The sequence below is a fragment of the Athene noctua genome, chromosome 2 (genome assembly GCF_965140245.1).
Source record: "Athene noctua chromosome 2, bAthNoc1.hap1.1, whole genome shotgun sequence".
Taxonomy (NCBI): domain Eukaryota; kingdom Metazoa; phylum Chordata; class Aves; order Strigiformes; family Strigidae; genus Athene; species Athene noctua.
The window spans coordinates 93,112,710-93,135,877 of NC_134038.1; the positions used below are offsets into that span (position 1 = coordinate 93,112,710).

The 23,168-nt window shown below is 39.5% G+C and overlaps 1 protein-coding gene across 1 annotated transcript in view; it reads left to right on the plus strand.

Annotated features, from left to right (window-relative positions):
- EXOC2 (exocyst complex component 2) overlaps positions 1-9,361 on the plus strand; it is a 131,254-nt gene extending 121,893 nt beyond the window's left edge. The window contains exons 25-28 of the mRNA XM_074899593.1: positions 1,279-1,401; positions 3,735-3,796; positions 5,289-5,348; positions 7,597-9,361. Coding sequence (XP_074755694.1) covers positions 1,279-1,401; positions 3,735-3,796; positions 5,289-5,348; positions 7,597-7,690 — 339 coding nt within the window. The 3' untranslated portion in view covers positions 7,691-9,361. The remainder of the gene's footprint in view (positions 1-1,278; positions 1,402-3,734; positions 3,797-5,288; positions 5,349-7,596) is intronic.
- Positions 9,362-23,168: the final 13,807 nt, after the last annotated feature.

Consider the following 23,168-nt stretch of genomic DNA (forward strand, 5'->3'; position numbering starts at 1 on the left):
CTTTATGGGATCCCTGATACATAATTCATCACTTAAATCACTGAAAACTGTAGGAATCTTGCATTCTCTCCACATGCACACACCCCTTACTTTTGCACACATTAATATCTTCTGTCAATTACTAGATCTCATGTCTGGCAAGGAAATATAAACTTCATGTAAAGCAAAGGTATTCTAGCAAAAAATCATTCTAATACTTTTAATTTTTTAGATCATTTAAAAGCAGAGGTTGAGGGGAGAAAGTTTAAAAACTATGCAGTTAATTTGACTTCTTGCACTACTCCAGTCATGTCATCTTCAGTTCCTTGTGTCATCATCTACCCCAACCCTGCACAGGTTTAGTGCAGCTTTTTCATCACCTTTAAGTCTTGACACAAGTTTAGTCTGTCTAACCTATAATCTCACTTCCTCCTGTATTCCAACCTCTTGGCCTGCATTTTCTCCAATTTTGTGTAGATTTATTTTTTTTAATTCGCCAACAATTTCTCGCTTCCTTAAAGCTCCCTTTAAGGAAGACTGGTTTCTTCATACTTGCCTTCAGGCATAGATCTAATGTTTCTTTTTGTGTTGCTGTTGTTTTGCAGTTGCTATTCTGAACCTCAGATGGAGGATCCAAGTACCACTTTAAAAAGTTATACAAATAAGCAGTTTAAAAAATGGTCTTGATGCATGGAAAAAAACAGTAAGGTGTAGTGTTTTTGCCAGGGAACTGATAAATGGCAGCAGTAGAAGAATCTAAAAGAAAATCCATTATGCCACCATACTCTCAAATCCTTTCGAAGCTTATCTCTGCCACAGAGCATATAGGCACTAGCCATTTGACAGTGTTCAAATAGAAAAGATTCTAGAAGAAATAGCAAAATATGTGGGTAAAAAGTGGCTGAATATGTAATTGGGTTAGTCACACAACCCAGAATAAAGGTGCTATCTACCAAACAGCAGTCTACATAAAGCCACCTGACTACCTGCATCCATCAGCTGAGAGCAGATATTTTGAAGTCTAGCTAATTTTAGGCATTTCAAGAAATCTGTCATTATCACATATCATATAGCTAACATTGCTATTAACAGAGGTGATTGATCAAAGCACGGGGCAAGTATCAAAAGAAATCCTTGATGTCCCACTTGGTTTTGAATATTATTTTTTTTTGTCCAATGATAAAATTTAAGTTGTCCTTTCAATCAAAGTGTTTAATGCTTTTTACTAAAATGTTACTGTATAAAATATTTCTGTTAATATAGCAATTGTGCTCATGATTCTTCATTCATAAAAATCAGGTGTTTACCATTTCCAAAGACTTAGTTCCTCGGGTAATGTCAAGGGTTGTAGAAGCAGTCTCTGAAGAATTGAGTCGACTGATGCAGTGTGTTTCATCCTTCAGCAAAAATGGAGCTTTACAGGTACCTGAATACTTTGTATTGTCAAACATCTGACTCTAGAAAACTGAGAGAGAGGTATAATCTGTGTATTTGTTGGATTTATCGGAGCAGTGAAAGCAAGGAGATAAAAAGGATTAGTATACAACCTATTTCAGATTTATGGATACATATCCTTTGGGATACTGGTTCTTGTGTTTGGTTATGTTTTAGTATTGCCTATGTGTCTGAGTGCATAAAAGGTTACCTGTATCCTAAGAGATAAAAAGCATCATAATGGTATCTGTTTGAAACGTTGTTCAATACTGTCATTGATGTGTCATCAAAAAAATTACTTTAAAAGAAAAAACAATTTTGTGATACTTCGAAATTTTAAAATCTTGAAAATATGATGTGGTAGGATCTTGCAAGTCTTTGCAAAACTAGTCACTTGTCTCTTAGACTATTTCTGCTTTAGCACTTTGTTGCAGCAAAGGTAGAACAGATACACTTAGACTGCCTTCTACATATATGACTGGACTGGTAGCTGTACTTGCTATGGATAAGTTTTAAAGGATTCTAAGAAAAAAATCCTTTTTAAAAAAAAAATCCCTTTGAGTCAATGATTGCTATGGCTCTAACAGGTAAGAGCAGCAAACTCCCAGTTTTCATTGCACATGACAGCATTCTTGCATTATGATGAGAAAATAATTATCCAATTGCAAGCCTGTTTTCCAATTGTTGGTAGTAATTGCATTGGACAGAGAATTCATGTAGGAAGATCACAGCCAAATAAGATTGACTGCCTGTTTAAAACCAAATCAATGAATACCAACAAAGCTACCCATATATAATTTTTGTTTGACTAGACAACTCACCATTTGAACTTGCTGCCTAAACCCATAATTGAATGTATTTTCTCTCCCTACTTTACGGTTGTCACTCATAGTGTTTTTCTGTTCCTCTGAACATAGAAAATCCTGTCTGGCAGACAGTAGCGGTGTGAGTGTGATCTGAGCCCAGTTAGACTGATCAAAAAATACCCATTCCTAAAGAGAAACCTGAATCTATATTCCCACATCCCATGACCCATAATTTTGCAGGGTTTGTCCTTCCACCATGTTTGTTTAGGCTGTGGTACTAATGTGACACTTCCTCACTGTGACACTTCCCCATTGGTACTGCTACACCCTAAAATGTAGGAAAGACATCAGAATCTTTTGTGTAGGACTTCAAAAAGTCCAAGGCTGTTCAGCTTGGAGCACCATACAAAAAGAGGTGAAACATTCTGGGATGAGAAAAGCATTTCTTATGAGTATAAAATTGGTGGGTGGCTATGTCGTCTTGTGCCAGAAAGTTCTGACACTAAAAAAACCAAATCTCAGCTGGCTTACTACCTAGGGGAGAGATGAGGGGAAAACCAAAGCCTTTCATTAGAACTAGAATTTAGATGTCTGTGTTGCATTATAAAAAGTTTTGGTTTAGAAGATTAATGTCATATTAGTTGGGTCTTAATGTAGATCATTTTCAGTAATGGCAAAGAGGATTAAATTTTATCTATATGATCAACAAGAATGGAATATGAATTTGGATGAAGTTCACTTTATATTTTTTAATTAAATTATTTAAAGTATTGGTCATGTGCAGAATGTTTCTATTTCAAATAAAACCTGTGATGATAATGATTGATTTTCAAAGCCTAAAGAGCAATCTGTGAAATTTGTTTAATCTTTTGAGTTCATTTTCCACCATAGTTTTCCTAAGTAAAAATTAATGCCTAGACACACAGTACAGTGCAGGACTAAAATCCCCAAGCTTGTGTGCCCACCAGGTGACAGACAAGAAGCAGAGCACAACCATTCTACTTCCTCATCTGATGGAAAAAAATAAATTCAACAGGAAAACCAGAATAAAATGTGTATTGACAGATTTTTGTACCCTTATGTTTCCTTCCTCCCTGGCCAAGCCATGCTGTGAGAAGTTAAGCTCACTGTATTTAATTAAAAAAAAAAAAAAATATATATATATATATTAAGGTTGCATCCTTCTATCTTTCTATCACAGTACAGAAAAGATGGAACAGGATTGAAGATTTATTACTGTTACTGAGAGACAAACCAATGTCCTTAGACTGCTACATAGTAACCATACAGTTTGACTTGAATCAAAAGTATGAAGTTGTTCCTTTTAGTAGTCTCATGACATAACAGCATGGCAACACAAAATACAGGAAACAAACTGTTAAAAGTCAAGGCTTCTTACAGCTGCAGTGTGCAATAATATTTGCCTCTAAAAAAAGATTAAACTTTCGGATACTGGTATTCACTTGATGAAAGGACACTGTGTCATTGTTTCAATATCTGTATTTTTGTCTTTAGGCAAGACTTGAAATCTGTGCGTTGAGAGATACTGTGGCCATATACCTAACACCTGAAAGCAAGTAAGATGTGCTGTAATGTCTGTTTTTTCAATGTAATGGAATCCTTGGTAAACATGCAAAAACAGATAATGTCAATTAAGGATTAAGAAATTTTACTTCAAATAGGATATGTGATATACCAGGTAAATATACGAAAACCAGATTACTAGCAAAGTTTTATCAACTGAAAGAAAATGATTACTTTTTTTTTGTTTTTACTTGAATTTTTAGACACAAACTAGTATTAAGCACTCAAAAAAAAAAAAAAAAAAAGTACAACTGCAGAGGAAAATGATGCTAAAGCAAGACAAAAGCAGATGTCACTGAATTTTAACCAGTTTTTCACAGCAGTTTCATAAAGCACATGGCAAAGAACCTGCCAGACACATCAGAGAGACTACAGAACCGGTCACTGGCAGGATCCTTTACAGGGATATGGAGAATACCCTACTCCTGCTCCACACACCTAATCGGGGAAAGTGAACTCATTTGTCTCTTAAAATGAAAGCCTTCAAAAGGCTTTCAGCAGTTTTATCATTTCTCAGTGAGGTCCAAGACCAAAGATAAATAGTGTGGGACACTCTCACACATCAATATAAAGAAAGAAAGAAAAAAGCATTAGCAGCATCAGTGGCTGATGCAGTCAAGACATGAAAACAGACGGTCTATGATAGCTGTCAGCAGTTTTGAGTAAAGCTGATTGAAATTTCTGGGTGATTATGTTGGGGATTGGATATGAGCAGGTTGATTCATTATTTTAATTACCTACACTTCTGTTAGGATTGATGTCACGTGTTCCCAGAGGTGGCAGTTTGGTCATCTTAGCTAATCAGCATTTTTTAGGAGACATTGCAGGGCTTGAGGACCTAATATGTCTTCATAGTGTCATAGATAGTGTCCTTTGGTGTCACTGCATTCCATTTCAAAAGACTATTTTCATGTCTGATAGTGATGACAACCTCTAAATGAAAACTACTTGGCTCTGGCTCAAACTGGGTAAAATGGAAGTGGCATTGCCTCTAACCAGCATAGGGGCAAAGCACAATGAACCCTGGAAGCTGGAGCTTCATAGATGCCTGTTTGTTCCTGGACTTATCACTAGTAATAAGTCATCATATTGATCTTTTACTGACAAGATTGTGCCTATTGTACAGGTCCCGCATTGTTCAGTCTTCTCTGATGGTCACTTAGTTTGAAGCAGAAGGCAGGCTGGCAATTATCTGTAATTCTTGAAGAGTCCAGAATGTTAAGCACAGTCTTAAATAGGCTGCTGTTTTAACATTTCCTGTTGATGTATGGTATACCTCACATTAGGAGTGTCAACAGACCTGCTTGAACCCATGATCACTTTATGTTCAATTTGCACATGAATGTCAGGTCTCGAGTTAATATTTTGTCTATTTATTGAAATAAGAATGGATAAAATATAGCGTATCTCCATGGAATTTATAGAGAGAAACTGAATGCTGAGACTTGTGCCAGTGGAATATGAGTATTCTTTTTTTTCTTGCAGCTCAAGCTTTAAGCAAGCTTTGGAAGCCTTGCCTCAGCTCTCAAGTGGAACTGACAAAAAGTGAGTATAATGCACCTTTTTGTCTCCTTTCTGGTCTCTGGAGCCATTGCTTTTTATTCTTCTGTAAGAACTTTGTTATAAGAGAGTTAATGTTCACTGTATTTCACCCTTCTGAAGAGCAGAAGCCTCTTTGGACAGAGTTAAGAATAAGCTAAGTCCTTATTCATCATGGCCTATTAATTTACAAGGAAGAGCCAATGGCTTTGTGGCATATCCCTCTTGCCCATCCTGCTTTTATCAGTTCAGTGTAACTTTGTGTTTATTTTGTCATTTCAGTCTATTTTAGCCTTCCATGTTAATCTTAAAGTTTCTGTGAGGTCAGTTGTCTTACTGAATCCAGCAGCAGGAAAAAAAAAAAAAAAAAAGGCCAAGGACCAAACTCCAAGCTTTTGCCAGCTGATATATGATGAACTCTCAAAATTGGCCTGTTTCATTTTAAAAACAAATAAGCAGGGTCTATTGGTCATTCTAAACATCAGGAGGAGGAGTTTTGGGTCCCTCCTTCCCAACCATAGCAACCTTTGACAAGCAAGCTGCTTTGCTGCCTCCAACCTAGTATTTGGTAGTCTGTTTTATAAGCATAGCTTAATAAAGAGCAGTACGGTAAAACTAGGATGGATTTCTAATGAGTATATTAGTACAAGTATAGATGTTTTTGAACTTGAGATTGGTATTATGGTACTTTCAGGAACTGAACTGCATCAAATCAGTTTGCACTTAACAGTCAGAATTTAGAATATTTTGTAGACACATGAAGAGACTGTGCAGCCCGTGGTCTGCAGACTGTGCCTTCTTCCAGATGTCCTGTCTATTTATTCAGACCTACTCCTCGCTAGCCACAAGTCTCAAGATACCTCCTTGACTTACTTAGCTTTTATGCTTTATTAAAGATAAGAATCAGTTTTGAGTAAGGAGAGTTCTTTCAACTCAGACTTTCCGAAACACCTGTAGAATTGATTTTTTTTTTTTTTTTTTTCACTTAGTCACAAGCATTTGAGCTTCATGGGACAGATGAGAATTGAGAACTGCATCATTTTTTACATCTGCCTCAGAGTTTTGAGCCCTAGACAGTGCAAAACTTGTTCTGTTTCCCAGGTCATTACAGCATAATTGTCATCATTATAGGCAGCTCATGGTAATCTACATGTATTTGTGTAAAATAAAGCACATCTGTGCACTGATTTAGAGTTGTTAATTTCTGCTTATTCACAGTATTTACTGTGATACTAAATTGTGAATGTGGCCACGGTCATCTTCCAGAGGACCTGCTGAAGAAGCAGATCCTGGTTTTATGGTTCAAGTTGCTGTTCTTGGGTTTGGGTTTTTTTTAACATACAGCATAATTTCATCTGTTACTGGCTGTTGAATAATCACAGCTTGCCAAAAAGTTGAGGTGATACAAGTCTGCCATGTCTAGCTTGTTTTTTAAATAGAGCAAAAAGTTCAGAGAACACATTCTTCCCTAGAAGATGGGAAAAATAAAACACACGTGCAAGACTGTAAAACTTCATAATGAATCTCCACTGTTAACAATAAATATCTCCTACAACAGAGCCATCAACACCCTTGGTCCTATACCTGTAGTTTGTGGAATATAATAAATTTTATCTACTGTACCAAGTACCTTTTTGGCAGATACGTAGATGTAAACAAACCATTGTTATGCTCCAAAATTAATTCATACATAGTTTGTTATCTAAGAAGGACAAAAACACATGGTTGCCAGTGTTCCTTCTGGAACAGTCATACCATCATGACAGCCATGATGCTTAGGAGAAATCAATGAAAGACCTTCCAAAGACAAGTCTGAGAATTGAAATTCACAATTCAGCTGTGCATGAAAGCCATAGCCTTGATAAGGTTTACTGGTTTTATGGTACATAGTCTGGCAGTTCCTGGATTTTCCTTTCAGAAGTATCTTACAGCGCTCTCTACCAGTCCTTTTGTCATTGTTTTGCAAATATGTTTCTCGAGATGATGATCTTTATCTGGAAGGAAAGCTATATAAAGGGCTATTTTATCACCTTGGTAAAATATCTGTGGCTAAGCCCTCCTCTGGCTACAGATCATCCTGACATATTGGTATACTTTTAAATATCTGTAGTATTCAGATATTTGAATAGATCCAGTTTTAGGCCTTTTATTTGAGCAGACAATGTACTTGAAGTCACAGACAGAGTACCCCAAACTTTTGGCAATTGTTTCCTTTTCAGAATCTGCCAGAGTTGTAACTGTTTTCTTTTTACAGGTTACTAGAAGAGTTACTAAACAAATTTAAAAGCAGCATGCACTTGCAGCTGACCTGTTTTCAAGCTTCTTCATCAGCAATGATGAAAACATAGACAAGTGACACAATGCAGGCAACTGCAAAGACAAATCTTAAATGTCACCCAGTTTTTCTGTACTTGTGTTCCTTTGAAGACCCTGAAGAAAACAAAAGGAATTTCACTGAAAAAGAAATTGAGAGATACAACTCTGAGTAATGGTATGGGGTATCCTGCTGAGTGAGACTTCTGGTCATAAATACCTTGATAAAATGGTTTTCTGTCTACTGTATTGCATCCTGTGGAAAGGATTAAGCCAGTTTTGTTTATATACACTCGGCTGTATGTTCATGAAGAAATATACATTGGTGTTCTGCAATCTGTTTCATCTATTAAAAATATATTGAAAAGTATTTTTAGCAAATGTCACCTTAAATTTGAGTATTACTCATGTTGATCAGTGTATTGATCTGTTGCAACAGTATCCCTGTACATCTAGAAAGTAAGTGACTGGAAGACTCAATTTCTATAAACTACTGAGAAGTATGTAATAAACATTACTATGTACAGCTGACAAATAAGTGTTCGGATACAACGTGGAGGAGGACACTGCTTCTTTTGCATTTAATAATTATCACTTTTTTTTCCTGCTATCATCTACAGTTTGAGTGGTTGTAAGTCTGATTTCTTGGGAGGCTTTTATTTTCCTCTTTTTTAATTAAACAAATTTCTCCCTCCTATTGGAATATTGATGGTAACATTCACATTTGTTGTTATCTCTCCTTTTGCTGGCAATTAACAGAAAAGCATTTCAAGTTTATAAGATTAGTAGAAGTCTTTTTAAAAACTGTTCAAATAAAATGTTCTTTGGTGTTATGGAGCAGAATAGTTAATAGCCTCTCACATAGTCAGAAGTAAGCAGGAGCACAATATGTCATTGGTTTTGCTGCTTCCTTCTCATTGTCTTTCCTTGTTCTTACAGGCTTACTACCACTGTCTTCCTCTTCCCTCTTGTCAATCAGTCCTCTTTTCACTACCAGTTGTTGAACTGGTGCAGAGGGATATAGGGATTCAGGAGGAAAGAACAATTTTGCTGTCATTAAGATATAGGTACACAAATATCAAGAACCATCTTCCCAACAGGGAAGATGTGACACTGACTTTCATTTTGGGACTTGATATGAGATGCAGGAAGCTATAATAGAGAGCAACTGCTAGAAAATGGTCTTGGTTTGGGGGGTGAGGAGTGGGTTTAATTTTATAACAGAAATCATGACTTGCCAGTGAGTCATGCAGTAATAATGTATTCTTTATGTATTTACAGTCACTTTGAGTGGAACTTTTCAGAAACAGTGCACTGAGTTTTCAAACAATTTTTTAACGTCAACTCTTTTCTTTTGCCAGTTCAGTTACGTGCTTTAAAAATAGTGTACAGTTCCTGTAACGTGGAATACTGAAGCAACAGTTTGATGCACATGTATTTACTCGTAAAAAAAATTGTGTGTAGTAGTAGCAGCATGTTGAATGGAAGCTTGAAACTTAAAATATATGTCACTATTGGCTTTCAGGGAGAATTGTTAAACATCTGGAGCAATGTTTTTTTAAATGTTGTTCATTCTTAGCTGGTCACTGTCTCATCTGCTGGTATTAACTGAAACAGTCATCCAGTTAGCTCAATCTGTAAAGGATTTTGCTTCAGAATAATAAAATATTGAGATGTGGTCATAAGCTCTTCTTGAATTCCTCACTTTCCAAGAAATGTAAATTTAGCCAGTCTACATTTTCTACATTTATATGTATTGAAAACATATTTTATCATCTGTCCCAGATTAATATATATTCAGTCATATCTTTGTTGTAACATCATTCTCTTACTCATCTTCTCTTACAACAGCTTGTTGCTCATCTTTAAAACCTGAAATCAGATGTTTGTGTTTCTCAGGTAACACTTCAGAACATGTCATTGACAGCAAACAAGAGAATAATGTGTAAAGGATCAAAATATTACTTGAATTCAACCTGATATGAAATAAATGCTCACAGTCAATAAAGTCCACTTGGTGGCATTAAGGAAGTCAGTGAGCATCCTGCTGCAACAGGATCTATTGGAATCCCTTTGCGTGGAAGGAGGGTTGGGGCTGCTGAGTCTTCATAGCCAACGTACAGCAGGCTGCAGTTCCTCTGAAAAGAGGATTGCAAAAAACAAGAAGTGGTCAGTGTGGTTTTTTTTAAAAAAAAAAAAAACAAAACACAACTGTTCAAAGATACAATTAATGTAAAAACATATTATTGGAAGTGGAAGAAGAGGGGGAGACCACACCAAAATACACAATCAGTTAGAGCTTGTAGAGAAGAGAAAAGCAACAAGGAAATCAAAGTAACAGAAGTGAAAGGCTCTGACATTTAAAGCAAAGGTAGATGCTGAAAACAGTACAAGAGAAAATGAAGTGAATTTATTACATGAACTTTGAATATCTAGAAAAACCTAAAATCAATACCCATTAGGAAAAAAATTGACACTGACATAACTTGAAAATCTTTATATCCCATTTGAGAGAAAAATTTAGGAAGTATTAAGGCTGTGAAATAGATCTTGTTAGAAGTAGGTAAAGACTTTATAGGAAAATTCAAGCATAATATGCTCTGAGATATTCAGCCTCTGGAAGTCTTGAGGCATTTTGCTATTACTGTATTTTGAACATTTGTTTTTGAGTAGTCATGAGTAGTAGTTCAGGAGGTAGGCAAAGAAATAATAAAAAGCAAATGCTGTATCAATGTACTGGATGCCTGTGGGAATGACACAGAAAAAAAAATTTTAATTCCCCAGTAAAATGATTTGGAAGAAAGAGAAAAATTCATTACATGCGTGGGTCTTAATCAAACAGATCAAATAAGTAGCATGAAACAATGAAGAAATCCTGCTCCTTCTCACCCACAAAATGTTTCTTTTTTGAACATATTTTCTAAAGAATATAAATTTATGAAATGTGCTCATAGTGTGTCATTGTAAAAGTTAAACACCTTCCTATAGCTTTCAAAAATCTACTTAGAGAGTTTAAAAATATAAAAAGAATCATAGTCCAGCTAAGTTTCATGCATGTGCTGAATTTCAAGCACATGAATAGACACGAGTGCTTGCTCAGATCTCCTTTCAATGTTGCACACATGTGCCTGTCTTTTGAGGATCAGAGTTGTGTTTTGTGAACTAAACCCTTTGCATCTTCCTCTAGTTGCATAAGAAGGCCAAGGACTCTGACCAGTTTAATTTCACTGTATGGCAACAGAGAAGGAAATGAGAAATCTGTGCTGTGAGTGGTGCGGAGTTAGGCTTTGTAGGGGCACTTTTGGCTGCAGAGATAACGTGTGACTCTTGGCTTGTAAAAGTAGGTCCAGTCTCCCAACCTTTGCCAAAGCTATTGCATCTCCCTGCAGAGAGGGTACTTTATGCTGAAGGTGAGATTTAATTTTTTTTTTTTTTGCTTTCTACCCAGACAGCCTTTAGCCTGCCAGAACTAAGGAAATATTTCTGAAGTAATAAGGATGTTTCTGTGGCTGTATTGGTAAGTAGAGAGATGCAGATAAAAGAGAGCCATAAAAACTAGTGTAATACTGCACAGTGTATGGAGCTGAAAGAAAAATAAATTTAGTTATTGCTTATTCTGATTCTACTTCAGTTAAAAATACTCCTACATATATTCAGAAAAAAAAAAACAAAAAACACAAGAATAAGAATTGATTGTTGATATAAAAGAAGGTGTAATGGTGATTAATGTTTTTAAAAAAAAAAATTATGATAGAGGAATTTCTTGGACCTCTTTGCTGAGCCTACTGAATGACATGCAGAAGGTCCCTTGCCTGCAAACGTACAACACTTAGCTAGGCAAAGCCCTAGGAAATACATCATAAAAAGGAGTTAAATTTGTGAATATTCTTTAACTTTAAATGTAGTGATAGACATTTTCTGTTTCTAATACCAGAGCAGGTAGAAGGTTGCTATTTCTTGGATACAATTTTGGCCTTGTGAAGAAGGAAACATCAAGACAAGAATCATTTGCCATGGTTACACACAATCATCAGACAATGCTACACCTGGGATTTATACTTTCAAACCTGCTGCCAGGCCGTATTTAAGTCAACTCCAGCCAACTTCTTTGGACCTGGCCTGCTAAAATACTCTTGAAGTGCTGTGATTTTCCTGAGAATATTAATTGATGCATTCATTGATACAATCAATATTGTTAATACTGTTCTTTGTGTCCACATAGGTGTCTGAACTCACTAAATTGAGGGAGTTTGCATGTTTCGCACACCATAAACATACCGCTATTTTGCTGTTTTCAGTCTATAATATCTCTAAAAATTAGAAGGGAAAGAACCTTAATCGCATCAGAATACATCAAAACTGAAGAATGAATGCAGTGCTCCCGCTGAAGCCTGAGATTCAAAATTCAGATCTGGATCTTTAACATCATAAAGCTTTGGCTCTCCAGATCTGATCGATAGGGTGCATCTTATCCTGAGACAGAAAGAGGGACCCCTGAGGTATATAACATCTACAGTCTGTTTCTGACTGTTAAGAGCTGTAGTTCCTGCATGGCACTTAAAATGTTAACATCAGTCAGGAGTTAGTAATAGGTTGTGAATACTGTCAAAACAGGCAACAGCACATGCATTATTTAACTAGAAAGACACAATATGTTTTGAATTAGTCAGGCTTCCAGGTAGGTTGAAATATTTGGGATTTTGTTAAATGCAATGACAGACTTAAAGTAGGACTTTGTTCCTTCAGGCTTTTGGCATTTCTGGTCTAGCCATGTTCCTGGAGGAGTTCTGGGTAATAACCCTTATTCCAAAAAAAAAAAAAAAAAAAAAAAGAAAAAAATCATTGTAACTTGTAAATTTGTTTAAAAGATTTTTAGGAGAGGATCTGGTGGGTTTAGAATTCACATTAAAAAAATAACAAAAAATCCTGCTCAAACATTTATCCCTAGTTACAGCCTGTCCATAGACTGATAAAGAGATGGTTCAATTTACCTGCTATGTATGTCCTCATTAGCAGTTTTCCTATTTTTCTGTATTAGAGGTTAGCATTAAGTGTGCACACATTAGGATGTTTGCAGAGTTAACACATGCCATTGTTTCTTTTAAAGTTGTTAAAGGAAGCCATAAAAAATGCTAGATGGTTAATTATAGGCAAAAATAATTTTGAACAAGCTGTGTTATGTGTTAAAGAGTATTTGGCTTTATGCGGTTGACAGCTTGTTTTCTGACTTTGCGGTACCCTACCAGAGGAGTTTTTTTGGCATGAAATAAAAGGGAAATCTGGGAATAACAGGGAACATAGTTTCATTAGGGAACATGATAGCCATTTCTCTCCACCTTTTTTAAGTTCCGTTTTTTAACCCCAGCTGGGGTTAAACCACGACAATATAGTGCTGCCATAGGTTAAAGAGGAGATTTGTGCAATTCAGCTCCCTTTCTCTTTGTGCTGTTTGAGCTTCAGAGCTCTAAAAGCTTGTCTTTAATGAAGTTATTAAGAGAGCATGTCTGAAATCGTGTATTTATTTCAGAACAAGGTGTTTATCATGTGAATGATATATTGCTTTCAGTATTACTTGAGAGCCCAAGGGGGTTCTCATTTGGAGAGTCAGCAATGCACCCTTGAATTCCTTTAAAATAATGTGTGTTGATGAGTAACAAATGACACAGTTTGCAACATCTATCATTGCACAGAACAGCAAGGAAAACTTGTTGCTTTTGGGGTAGCAGCACCAACAGATGTGCTGTGGTTTATTTCTGGGATCAAACAAGGGGGCTCCTTTATCACACCTAATTTCTTCTAGTCTGAACTCCCCAAAAGACATCTGTGTTGCTTTTCTCTCATGCCCTCACTATTTAAAGGCTCATAATAGATTTTGTACAACTCTTCTCCAGGCACCCCTCCTTGAGGTCAAGACCAAGTAAGGGAAATCTTCAGCCAAATTCCTTTTGAATTGGAAAATTTAAACAACTTGTGGAAAAAGGAGTAAGACAATGGAAAGTGGAATCCAGCCTTATTTGTAACAGATGCTTTTAACACATGCTTAGTTTTATTGACTATTTTGGCACCCCTTCGCCTCTTTCTTCTGAAATAACTAGTATCAAAAGTTCGTTGCCAGTCCCAGGCAAAAGCACCTAAATAAAATGGCCTAATAGTCTCAATATAGATCACTAAAAAAGCATTAAATACAAGTTAAGGATTAAGAATTATCTTTTCCTTCATTCCTGAAATGGGCTTGGGGGTGCAGGTAGAGGGAAGGACAACTTTGCTTAACACTTCTGTGCATTGATGACACCTGTGCAATCAATGCAGTTCTGATGTGACTGCAGATAACCAGGAGGCTCTGCATAGACTCAGACCCAAAGACCACCATACCAAACTATTTCTAGATACACAATGATCTAGAAACAACCGTGAGATTCTTTGTGTCGGTGTCAGGGGTTTCATGCTGCAGTACTAATGCAGCAAAATTTTTGTGGGCACAGATTCTGCTTCAACCAAGTGGAGTACATCCCTCACTTTTCTTGATTCATAAGCAGATTTTTAGCACAGAATGTCAAATCAGATAATTTATAAAGTAAAATTAGCAAAATGAGACAGTCTTCCTCACTGCTCATTACTCATTTTTTCTGATAAATTTCACTCATTTAACTAGATTGTACTTCTGCTCACAGAGGGGCTTCCCCTTCCAGCTTATCTTTTTAGATATTCAGCAGATAATTAAAATTCAAAATGTTAACGGTGCTACTTATTTTTAGAACCTGACATAAATATGGGCAGACATAGATTTGAAAATAATAAGAGACCAGAAAGCTCTGAACCATTGGGGTAAAAAAATGTTGGTAGACACCTGTTGTAACCCTCTTTGGTATGGCTGGCACAGGGGAGGGAGTCTCCATCCATGTCTCTTCAGACATCTCCACCCACCCGTGCTAGAGAGCAAGAGAAGGTGATACCTCAGTGCAGAGGGCAAGATGGTTCTCTGTAATAATTAAAATGCTTACAAAACTGAGTAAAACAAACCCCAGCAAAATTTTCTGTCTCACAAGGATAAAATCTATTCTACATTTTGAAACTTCCAAAGTCAGCAACACAACTGGACTAATCCTGGCACAATATCTGAGGAAGATTATCTCCCACAGGCATGTTTTAACCTTGTGCAGCAGCATTGCCCAGGTTATCCTTTTGGGGCACTTTTGAAGTGTTGTGTCAAACGGGAAAGCTAATTTCTAGCTCACATAATCAATGACAGCTTTACCATCCCAGGTGATTCATGGATTAGTTCATGAGCAAAATATACAATTTTTCTGAGGGTCCCACATATGTAAATATTAAATCTCTTTTTGAACCTCAATAAACTCCTCTCCCTCAGCATCCTGTGTGCCACTACAATACATTTTGTATGTATGTATTTTTCTCCTTCTAAAAGTACTTGCTACAGACCCTTCTGAATTGTGTTAATCCTATCATGCTTCAGACCAGCCCCCTGAATGTACTTGGGGACCCTTTTCATAGCACATCAGAACCTCTGTATTTACTTTTCCGGTACCAATCCCATAATTTTATATGCCCAGCTTCACAAGCGGATTTTGGTGCCTAAGGTGGGATGTAGGCAAAAGCCAGCAGTTGAAGAGCAGGCATGCAACACTCCAGCTCCTTGCCTGTGCCTGCAACTCCTCAACATGGTAACCATATGCCTGGTTACCACCGTACTTGAAGGGGGGGGGGGGGGGGCTGCCTGAAGCTGCCTGCAGTTGAGTACTGCTGATTAGCTACAGGCAGCATGCTCACACCTGAAATGTAACTGAAGTCCTAGAGTTGAACTCCTCCTGTGCCCTCCTATGAGCCAGGAGCGCCACGCAGATGCCGCAGTCGGGGTCTTCAACAGCAGACCTGGGGTAGCGTATACTCTTAGGAAGAGGACCTCTGGGTTTGTGTCCTCCTTTGCCTTTTGCATCCACATCACAGCTCCTTTGCTGTAGGTTGTGCTGGGGTAGGGAGTCACCATCACTATGGTTTAAGCTGTGCAAGAAGGAATTCAAGATTTCTTTGGTCAGAAAGAAGGAGTAAAGTGGCATTTGGTTGCTTAAAGTGAGAACTAAGGACAGGGAAGGACCTAGATTTCAGTTTCGGAAACTGCTGAATTGTTATGGCCAAGGAATGTTTAAAGATGAACTTCTGACTTTTAACAACTTGTGTAGGTGCCTCTTCATGCAGCTGATGTGCTCTTGAGACATCTTGTAAGGTACTTTTTGTAAGGTGTCAGGAATGGATTCTGCTGCGGGACTGAAGAATTGGATAACTGGACACAACACTTCAACACATGGAAGTTGAATAAAGTAAAAAAAAGAAAGGAGTCAGGTGGCCATTAAACACATAGAAGACTACTGTGGAGGGAGGATCACTTTTGCTAGACTCCTGCTATGGATGGCCCAACATCATAACTTTATATTTAGTCCTATGGAGTTCAAACCTACTTTTATTTTTTATATAAAAAATAACCAATTTGCTATTCAAAGTTTAAAATAAGAACTGAAATCCAGCTAAGAGGTACAATTATTCTCTTTCTCCCTCCATCTCAGAAACAAGAAAACGTACACCAATTAATTAAGCTCCCCACACAGAACAAAGATTAAAGAGATGCTAGTTGTTCCTATTGTTTTTTACTGATTACTGCAATTACTCAAAAGTTTTTCTTACCTTTATTAACTGAGGAGTGTGAGACTGCTGCATCGCCACCCTGGCCCAGCCCTCCACCTTTGCCCCAGATTCATCATCAATTGCATCAGATTTGTGAGCGGATGGTTGCCAAAACACAAGGGCTGGCACAAGGAAGAGAGCAGGGATCAGGGACAATGGTCCAGAGATGGAGGGGCCTAAAGCAACCCTACCTGAGGTGAAACAAAATGCCCAGGGTTCCCCTCCTGACATGAGATCAGCCTCAGTGCCTCCCCTGTGATCACGTGCATTGGTAACCAGAGCAGACACATGAACCTGGAAGTCCTTCTTGAACAAAGTCATGGTACTGCTGCTTGGCTAACACATGTCAAGCCTCTGATGCTTCAGTGAAGGCAGCATTGCTCTAACTCAACCGATACCCTCATGTACAGTCCATGAGCACATTAAAAACCCAATTTACAAATCCAGCATAGCTTCTAGTAGCACCCCGGGCCTTTGATCTCAGACTCCTGATGTGTTTTGCAGCAATGAGCACTAAAACCTGTGAAAGCCAACAGACACTGCTCATCAGCTTCGGTAGTTCCAAAATCATGTGCCTGGTGCTAGCTAACTTCAACTGCAGAGCTGTCCCACCAAGTATGCCACAGTCTTCCCAGGAGATGCGGAGCGGGGAGGTGACTCACGCCCAGCCAGCCGGTGAGTCAGTGCCAGCAGCAGGGATGGAAGTGAGATACGCAAAGCCCTGGGCCCCTGCTCTACCCAGCAGACCGCACCCTCCAAGGTTTCCTGCCAGCAGAGAATTGTGTCAAGTTTTATCTGCAAGATGGGTTTAAAAGGAAAAGAAGAAACAAAGAAAGAAAGAAAAAAAAAGAAAAAAAAAAGCCCCAAAACCCCCTCAGTTCTCATGAATGAAAAAAAATTATCCAGGCTTCAAAAGCTTTCTCTTCTTCTCTGGGAGCAGCATATCACTCAAATAACTGAAGAAATACTGTGGGTTATCTCTATCTCTTATGACCCTTAATCTGACTATCTAGCTTTTACCAAGCATAGTAAGTGATAAATGTTCACTGTTAAAAATGGTTCAGCCTTTCTTAGGAATCTTTTTTATCAGGTTGACCACTTTGGGTTGAACAGCTCACAGATTTTGGTCTAAGCATGACAGCTCTGGTATGCTACAGAAATGAAGGATGAGTCGAAAGTCCTTCTCCCCCCTCATACATGCCTATATTTAAAAAAAAAAAAAAAAAAGTAAAACCAGTAGAACACTAGGGCTGTAATAATCAGACTCGTACAAGATATGGTCAGCCCTGACTGACCACGTGGTGGTAAACACTCATCTAGAAATAGGTGTTTGAGGCTTGCTGTGTGGTGTTATCAGTATTCACACTGTTACATTCTCTACAACAGGGTGTTTTTCCCATCAGCCAGGTCCAAGATGAAGTGTGTTTGCAAGATCAGTCTGATTTCTTTACCAATGTTGTTCTTTTTTTTTTTGTTTGTTTCAGCTTATACAAGTATGAGTGAATCTCGCTAAATGACTCCCCTTTGAAAGTGGCTGATGGCCAATCTGCTATCGAACATCCTTCCTGTGCTTTTATTGTGCTGTAGAGAGTGGGGAGGGGAAGAAAGCCGCACAGGGCTGGTGGAGGATCGTATGGAGTGACTTGCCACACCACAAAAGTTAGGCTTTTTGGAATGGTGCCCCAGGCATTTATTTCCTTCTATTCTTCATCTTGGGTTTTTTTTGTTTGTTTTTTTTTCCCACTTCCCATATCTGCATTTTGTTTGGGTTTTCATCTACTCAATTCACCATGTTCCACTGAAACCCAATTGCTGTCCTTTTGTCAGAGATTTGGGGCTGGTTGGTCCTTTTGGGTTTTGTGTTTCATTTGTTTTCAGTTTGGTTTGGTTTGCTTGGACTTTTATTGGGGACGGATTGTTTATGTATTTGATTTATTGGAGGGGGGGTGTTACTTGAAGGGGGTTTTGTCATGGCAATGCCTTTTCTTTTTTTTTTTAATTTTCACTTCTCACCAATATATTATTTCAATCTTAACTTCAGTGCAATGAAGATTTTCTCTCTGGCCAAGGGGAATCTGTTTTATGCGATCTGTTATGTGACATGAGAAATTGTGCCATTTTGACCCTGGGATAGAAGAGGCCATACAGTGTGGCAGCAACTCTGGCAGGGGGTGGGTAGATAGATAGATAGGTAGATAGGTAGATAGATAGATAGATAGATAGATAGATAGATAGATAGATAGATAGATTAGAAAGATAGTCAGACAGATAAAAGGGAGCAAAGTCTCAGTCTCCTCAGATCTGTACCCTGTTAAGTCTACCCCTGCTCATAGACACAAACACCCTCTGTTGCTTTTATGTTTGCCCCACAGGGTTTTAAAACTCAGGACAAGACTGCTCTAAAAAGCATGATGCCTTCCTGAGTATGAGGAGGAATAAGTGCTCCAGCTTTACGGGCCATAGCCTGTCCTTCCTACCTACCTCATGGAAGATTTCACTACAGCATCCCTGCAGTTCTTAATGTCTGCACAAGATTGCATCAAGATGGTTTCTCCTCTGCTGCACTGCTGTGCTTTTCCCATCAGCATTATGAATGAGGGGAAAGATGTTGACTTACCAGGCTTTAAATTTTTTGGCAGAGCTATTGCCTCAGCAATACTTTGTGGCAATGAGTCCACAGGTTAACACTAGAGAGAGTGAACAGTTACAAGTTTTTCCTCCTATACTCACGTGCCATTTTATTATCCTAAACTATGCAAAGAACTGCATGTAACAGTTTATCATAGCTTTTTCCTTGTGGGGCTGAGTTTTGGTGCTCACTGTTTGATTGAATACAGCTAAGTGTACTGAGGTGCTGCTATTCCCATGCTAGACCCTCCCTTGTGTATCGGCTCTTCCTAGATAAAGTCATAGATGCTTGGGCCCTCAGTCTGCAACATGTGCCCAACACATCCTCTCTCTGTCACTTGTCTGTGGGCACTGTGCAGGTCAGGCTGTATTTCTGGAGGCGCTTGTGCTTTCTTATTCCATGGGGATGGAGCTTGTTTCATGTCCTTACTGCTACCCACCCTTCCCAGCAGTGCCCAGGCAGAAGCAATGAAGGGGAAAAGAGAGACTAGGGCACAAAGAGAGGCTATTGAACAGAAAGAGAAAGAGAAGAGACCTGGAGGAAAGTGGTGGAGATGAGTCAGAAAGTGTAGGGAAAAGTGAGTCTGCCAGCAGACCACAGGGCAAGTGCAAGTCCTCTCTGGTGAGAGTCCAGGGATATCTTCCCTGCTCTGGCTTGGGGAAACTGAACCCATCGGTGCCCAGGTGAGGTCGGTGATGCTGCTCAGGTGGCCAGGCCTTTCCCAAGGACGTCAGCAGGATGGTGTGCTGGCCGGGATTGCAGCCCTGCAGTGTGATGGGGAGGCAGCCCTCCTGTAGCCTGTGTCTCCCAGGGTGCCCCCACAGGCCCCAAGGAGGAGGTACATGAGGTTGGACTCTCAGTGTGGGGGCAGGCAACAAAGAGCATGGTGAGCCTTTTCCTAGGGCTGCCCAGAACCTCCTCAGATGCCTCACCAGGTCCATGGGACGCTGCCCAGCCCAGACACTTGCTCAGCCAAGCCAACCCAGATGGGACAGTCACTTGTAACCCCACAGCACATTCAGAAATAGGGATGGGAGTCTCTCAAATACATTTCATGGAAGCCAGCTCAGAATAAAAGGCAGCCCTTCATTTCAGGAAACCTCATTTTTCATCTGTAAAACACTTTCATTCAGAAAAAAAAAAAAAAAAAAGGGGGGGAGGGGGAGGAGAAAAGTGGAGCACTACTTCTTCCCAACCATAGCAAATACACCTGCACAGCAGCTTTCATTCTTCGAAAAATGTAAAAAGCATGTTTTAATGAGGCATCAGCAATTCCAGTAGTTGCCTGTTGCTTCCTAATTACAGTTGCTTGTAATTTTGTCAAATGACAGCTGTTTGGGCTAGAATATCCCAGGTTGGAGTCTGTCCCAGTATATTTTCTCTGCCTGGAAATTTTAAGTGGTTGCTGATTGTTTAGCTGGAAGAAAATATGCTCTTTTTTTCCCCCATGCTTGAAGAAATTTGGTGACCTTTTCTTCATGCCCCCAGGCTTTGGAAAAAGGACTTGAAATGTGGCAGGATTTTGGCTTGTGTGTCAGGAATGTGCCGCTTGCCTGTGAAAAGCATCCATCCAAATTTTGCCAAGTTATAAGCCTCTGAAGAGATAAATCATCTTGCTCACAAGTGCTTGCTAAAGCTGAACAGCTAAAAAAATCCTCCCTAGCTTTATCCCAGTCTCACGGCTCCCTGTGAGCCCCCCAAGGTCTGCACATGAGCCTCACTGCATGAAACTTAGCGTTGCAGCCACTGGGGGGCTGGGTCTCGTTGGGGTCTCACCCAGGAGGAAGGTGGGTGCCAGGCAGCAGCAGCCTGAGCCCTGGCACTGCCCGTGGCAAAGCAGGAGCTGCATGTGGAGGAGAGGGCAGAAGTGGCTCGGGGTGGGACTAGGGACAAAAGACAGAGGGAGAAATCGTGCCTTAGAGCTGGTGGTGATGGGATAGGGAAGTAGTGAAGGAGCAAGTGCCTGGAGCATAGGGGGGACATACTGGATGAGGACTAATCATGAAGATGGCAACTTAAGAGTACTCCCAGGGCCTGAAGCAGCAGGCTACAGCCAAAGGGTCCAATATAATGTAATCACACGTTGCTTGAATTTGCCCTCTCCCTTCCTAAGGGAACCACATACACAGGTGCAAACACCACACAGACAAGTCTAATGCTGATAATTCTTCACTTTTGCCCATTTTCTCCTCTGTCTGCATAGTATAGTACGTGAAGTGCAAAAGAAAAGAAAAAAAAAAAAGCAAAACTAACTCAAAGCAAATAAGCGATCTGAAACTTCTGTGATTAAAGAGACTTCCTACGAGAATTAAAAGCAAGGCGCTTTTATCAACAGGTTTTGTAAATAAGTGGGCTTGTAAATGATGAGTAGGTTTGTAAACAAAGGGTTGACTTTCTGACAAGACGAACACCCACCATTTCAGACAGAGCCACAACAGTGAACAGCACCTTTGAGTCATGGGTCACAAATTCTTTCTGTACTCTGAGACTTATGCCAAAACCATTCCTTATCTCTGCTCTTCTTTCCTAGCTTGACAGAGAGATGGTTCATGTGTTGCAGCTACATTCTTCAACTCTTTCAGCCTCCTTTGGCACTCACTGAGGTACCTGCCACTAGGATGAGATGGTCGGTAATTCGTTCGGTCAACTCCAATCCTTGTCCATACTTCTGTGATTTTTTTCTTATTTAGGATAATGGATGCAATCGCTCATAAAAACAGGTTGTTGGGGTTTTGAGTTGGTTGGGTTTACTTTATATAGGTCTGTTTTCATCACCACCACCATCCTGGTCCTTTTCTGTGTGCCTATCTCTCAAAGACATACTGGAGAAACCTTCTCTTATGGTGCTGAAAGGATGCAAGGAAACTTGCTTTAACTCCCAGTTTAGCTGCCATTTTTTCCCTGTGATCATTAACAAGTTGTTCAGTCCCTTCAAAAGCAACTTCTGAGGTGACCCTGAGCCTACACCTACTCTCACTGCCACCACACAACCGCTATAGGTGCCATCTCACCATCAGTCCAGCCAGCACCTCAGAGCCCATGTGAAAGTCCCGGGTCGTAAAGTGGTCCCACAAGCTCCCCACAAACCCACATCTCTGTATGATGTGTTGAGACCTCAACTGTCAAGGCAGGTCTGGAAAAGCATCCTGCCAGCCCTGCCCAAAGCTATTGTGTGCCCGACCCTTCCTTTCTCAGCTGCCTGTGAATGTGGACAAGCAGCAGCAGGACCAGCTCCTGGAAATGGTCCTTTCACTGCCAACTAAGTCAGCACTACCCAGACAAGGGTGATGTCTGATACTGTGAGCTCACAGAAGGCAGTTACGGAGTCTTCCCACTGGGGCTACCTGGGGCTGGGCACCTGGAGGCTGGTTACAGCAGCCCTGAGTACCTGGGGAAGACGTGGGTCCAGTGCCTAAGACTGTAAAGGAGTCCCTGGTGCGATTGCCAGCACTCCTAGGCATAGGACTCCTTTCAAAAAATGTCCATGTGTTGAGTCATTTTTTTCTTCTTTTTTTTAAAATTACCTAAACCTTGACCTTTTTGTTATCAACCCTCTCTTTGTATCATTTTTTTCAAAGGTGTGGTGGAGGAGGGATCTAGTTAGTAATGCTTCCATTCTCCTGCCACTTGCTGCACTGATTTAGACAGGAAGCTTCTGAGGACAAGAAATGTCCTTTATTAGATGCTACTGCACTGGGTAACCTCATTTTGGTTTGGTGTCTAGACAGTAAAGCAGAGGCGAGCATTAATAAAAACTGAGCACCCAGATACCTGAAAGTTCTTGTTTGACGGTCTCAAGATCATCTTCACTGAAGGTAAAGTCAAACCTCTGAGTTTTTTGAGGGTTTGTGTTGGTCTGGGGTTTTTTGGGTCTGTTTTGACTCCAACATGAAGGTGACCTGATTTGTGTGTGTATTTGCACACACCTGTGCACTGATCATGCACTGCTTTTATTAATCAAAGTAGGAAACTTCAGATAGAGATGTGCTGCTTTTTCAGAAGTTACACTGCACTGCTAGGAAAAGAAAAATCAGGTCAATTCTTTAAAGTGACCAGTATGGAAAGATGTCCCTTATTTTCAAATTCCCTAACTCTTGAGTAGAGCAGTTTCAGTGTTTAAAAAGAGCCATTTCTGTTTATCTCTGCTTATAACAGTGTGGGCCAAAGACTCATGCCTATGTGAATCT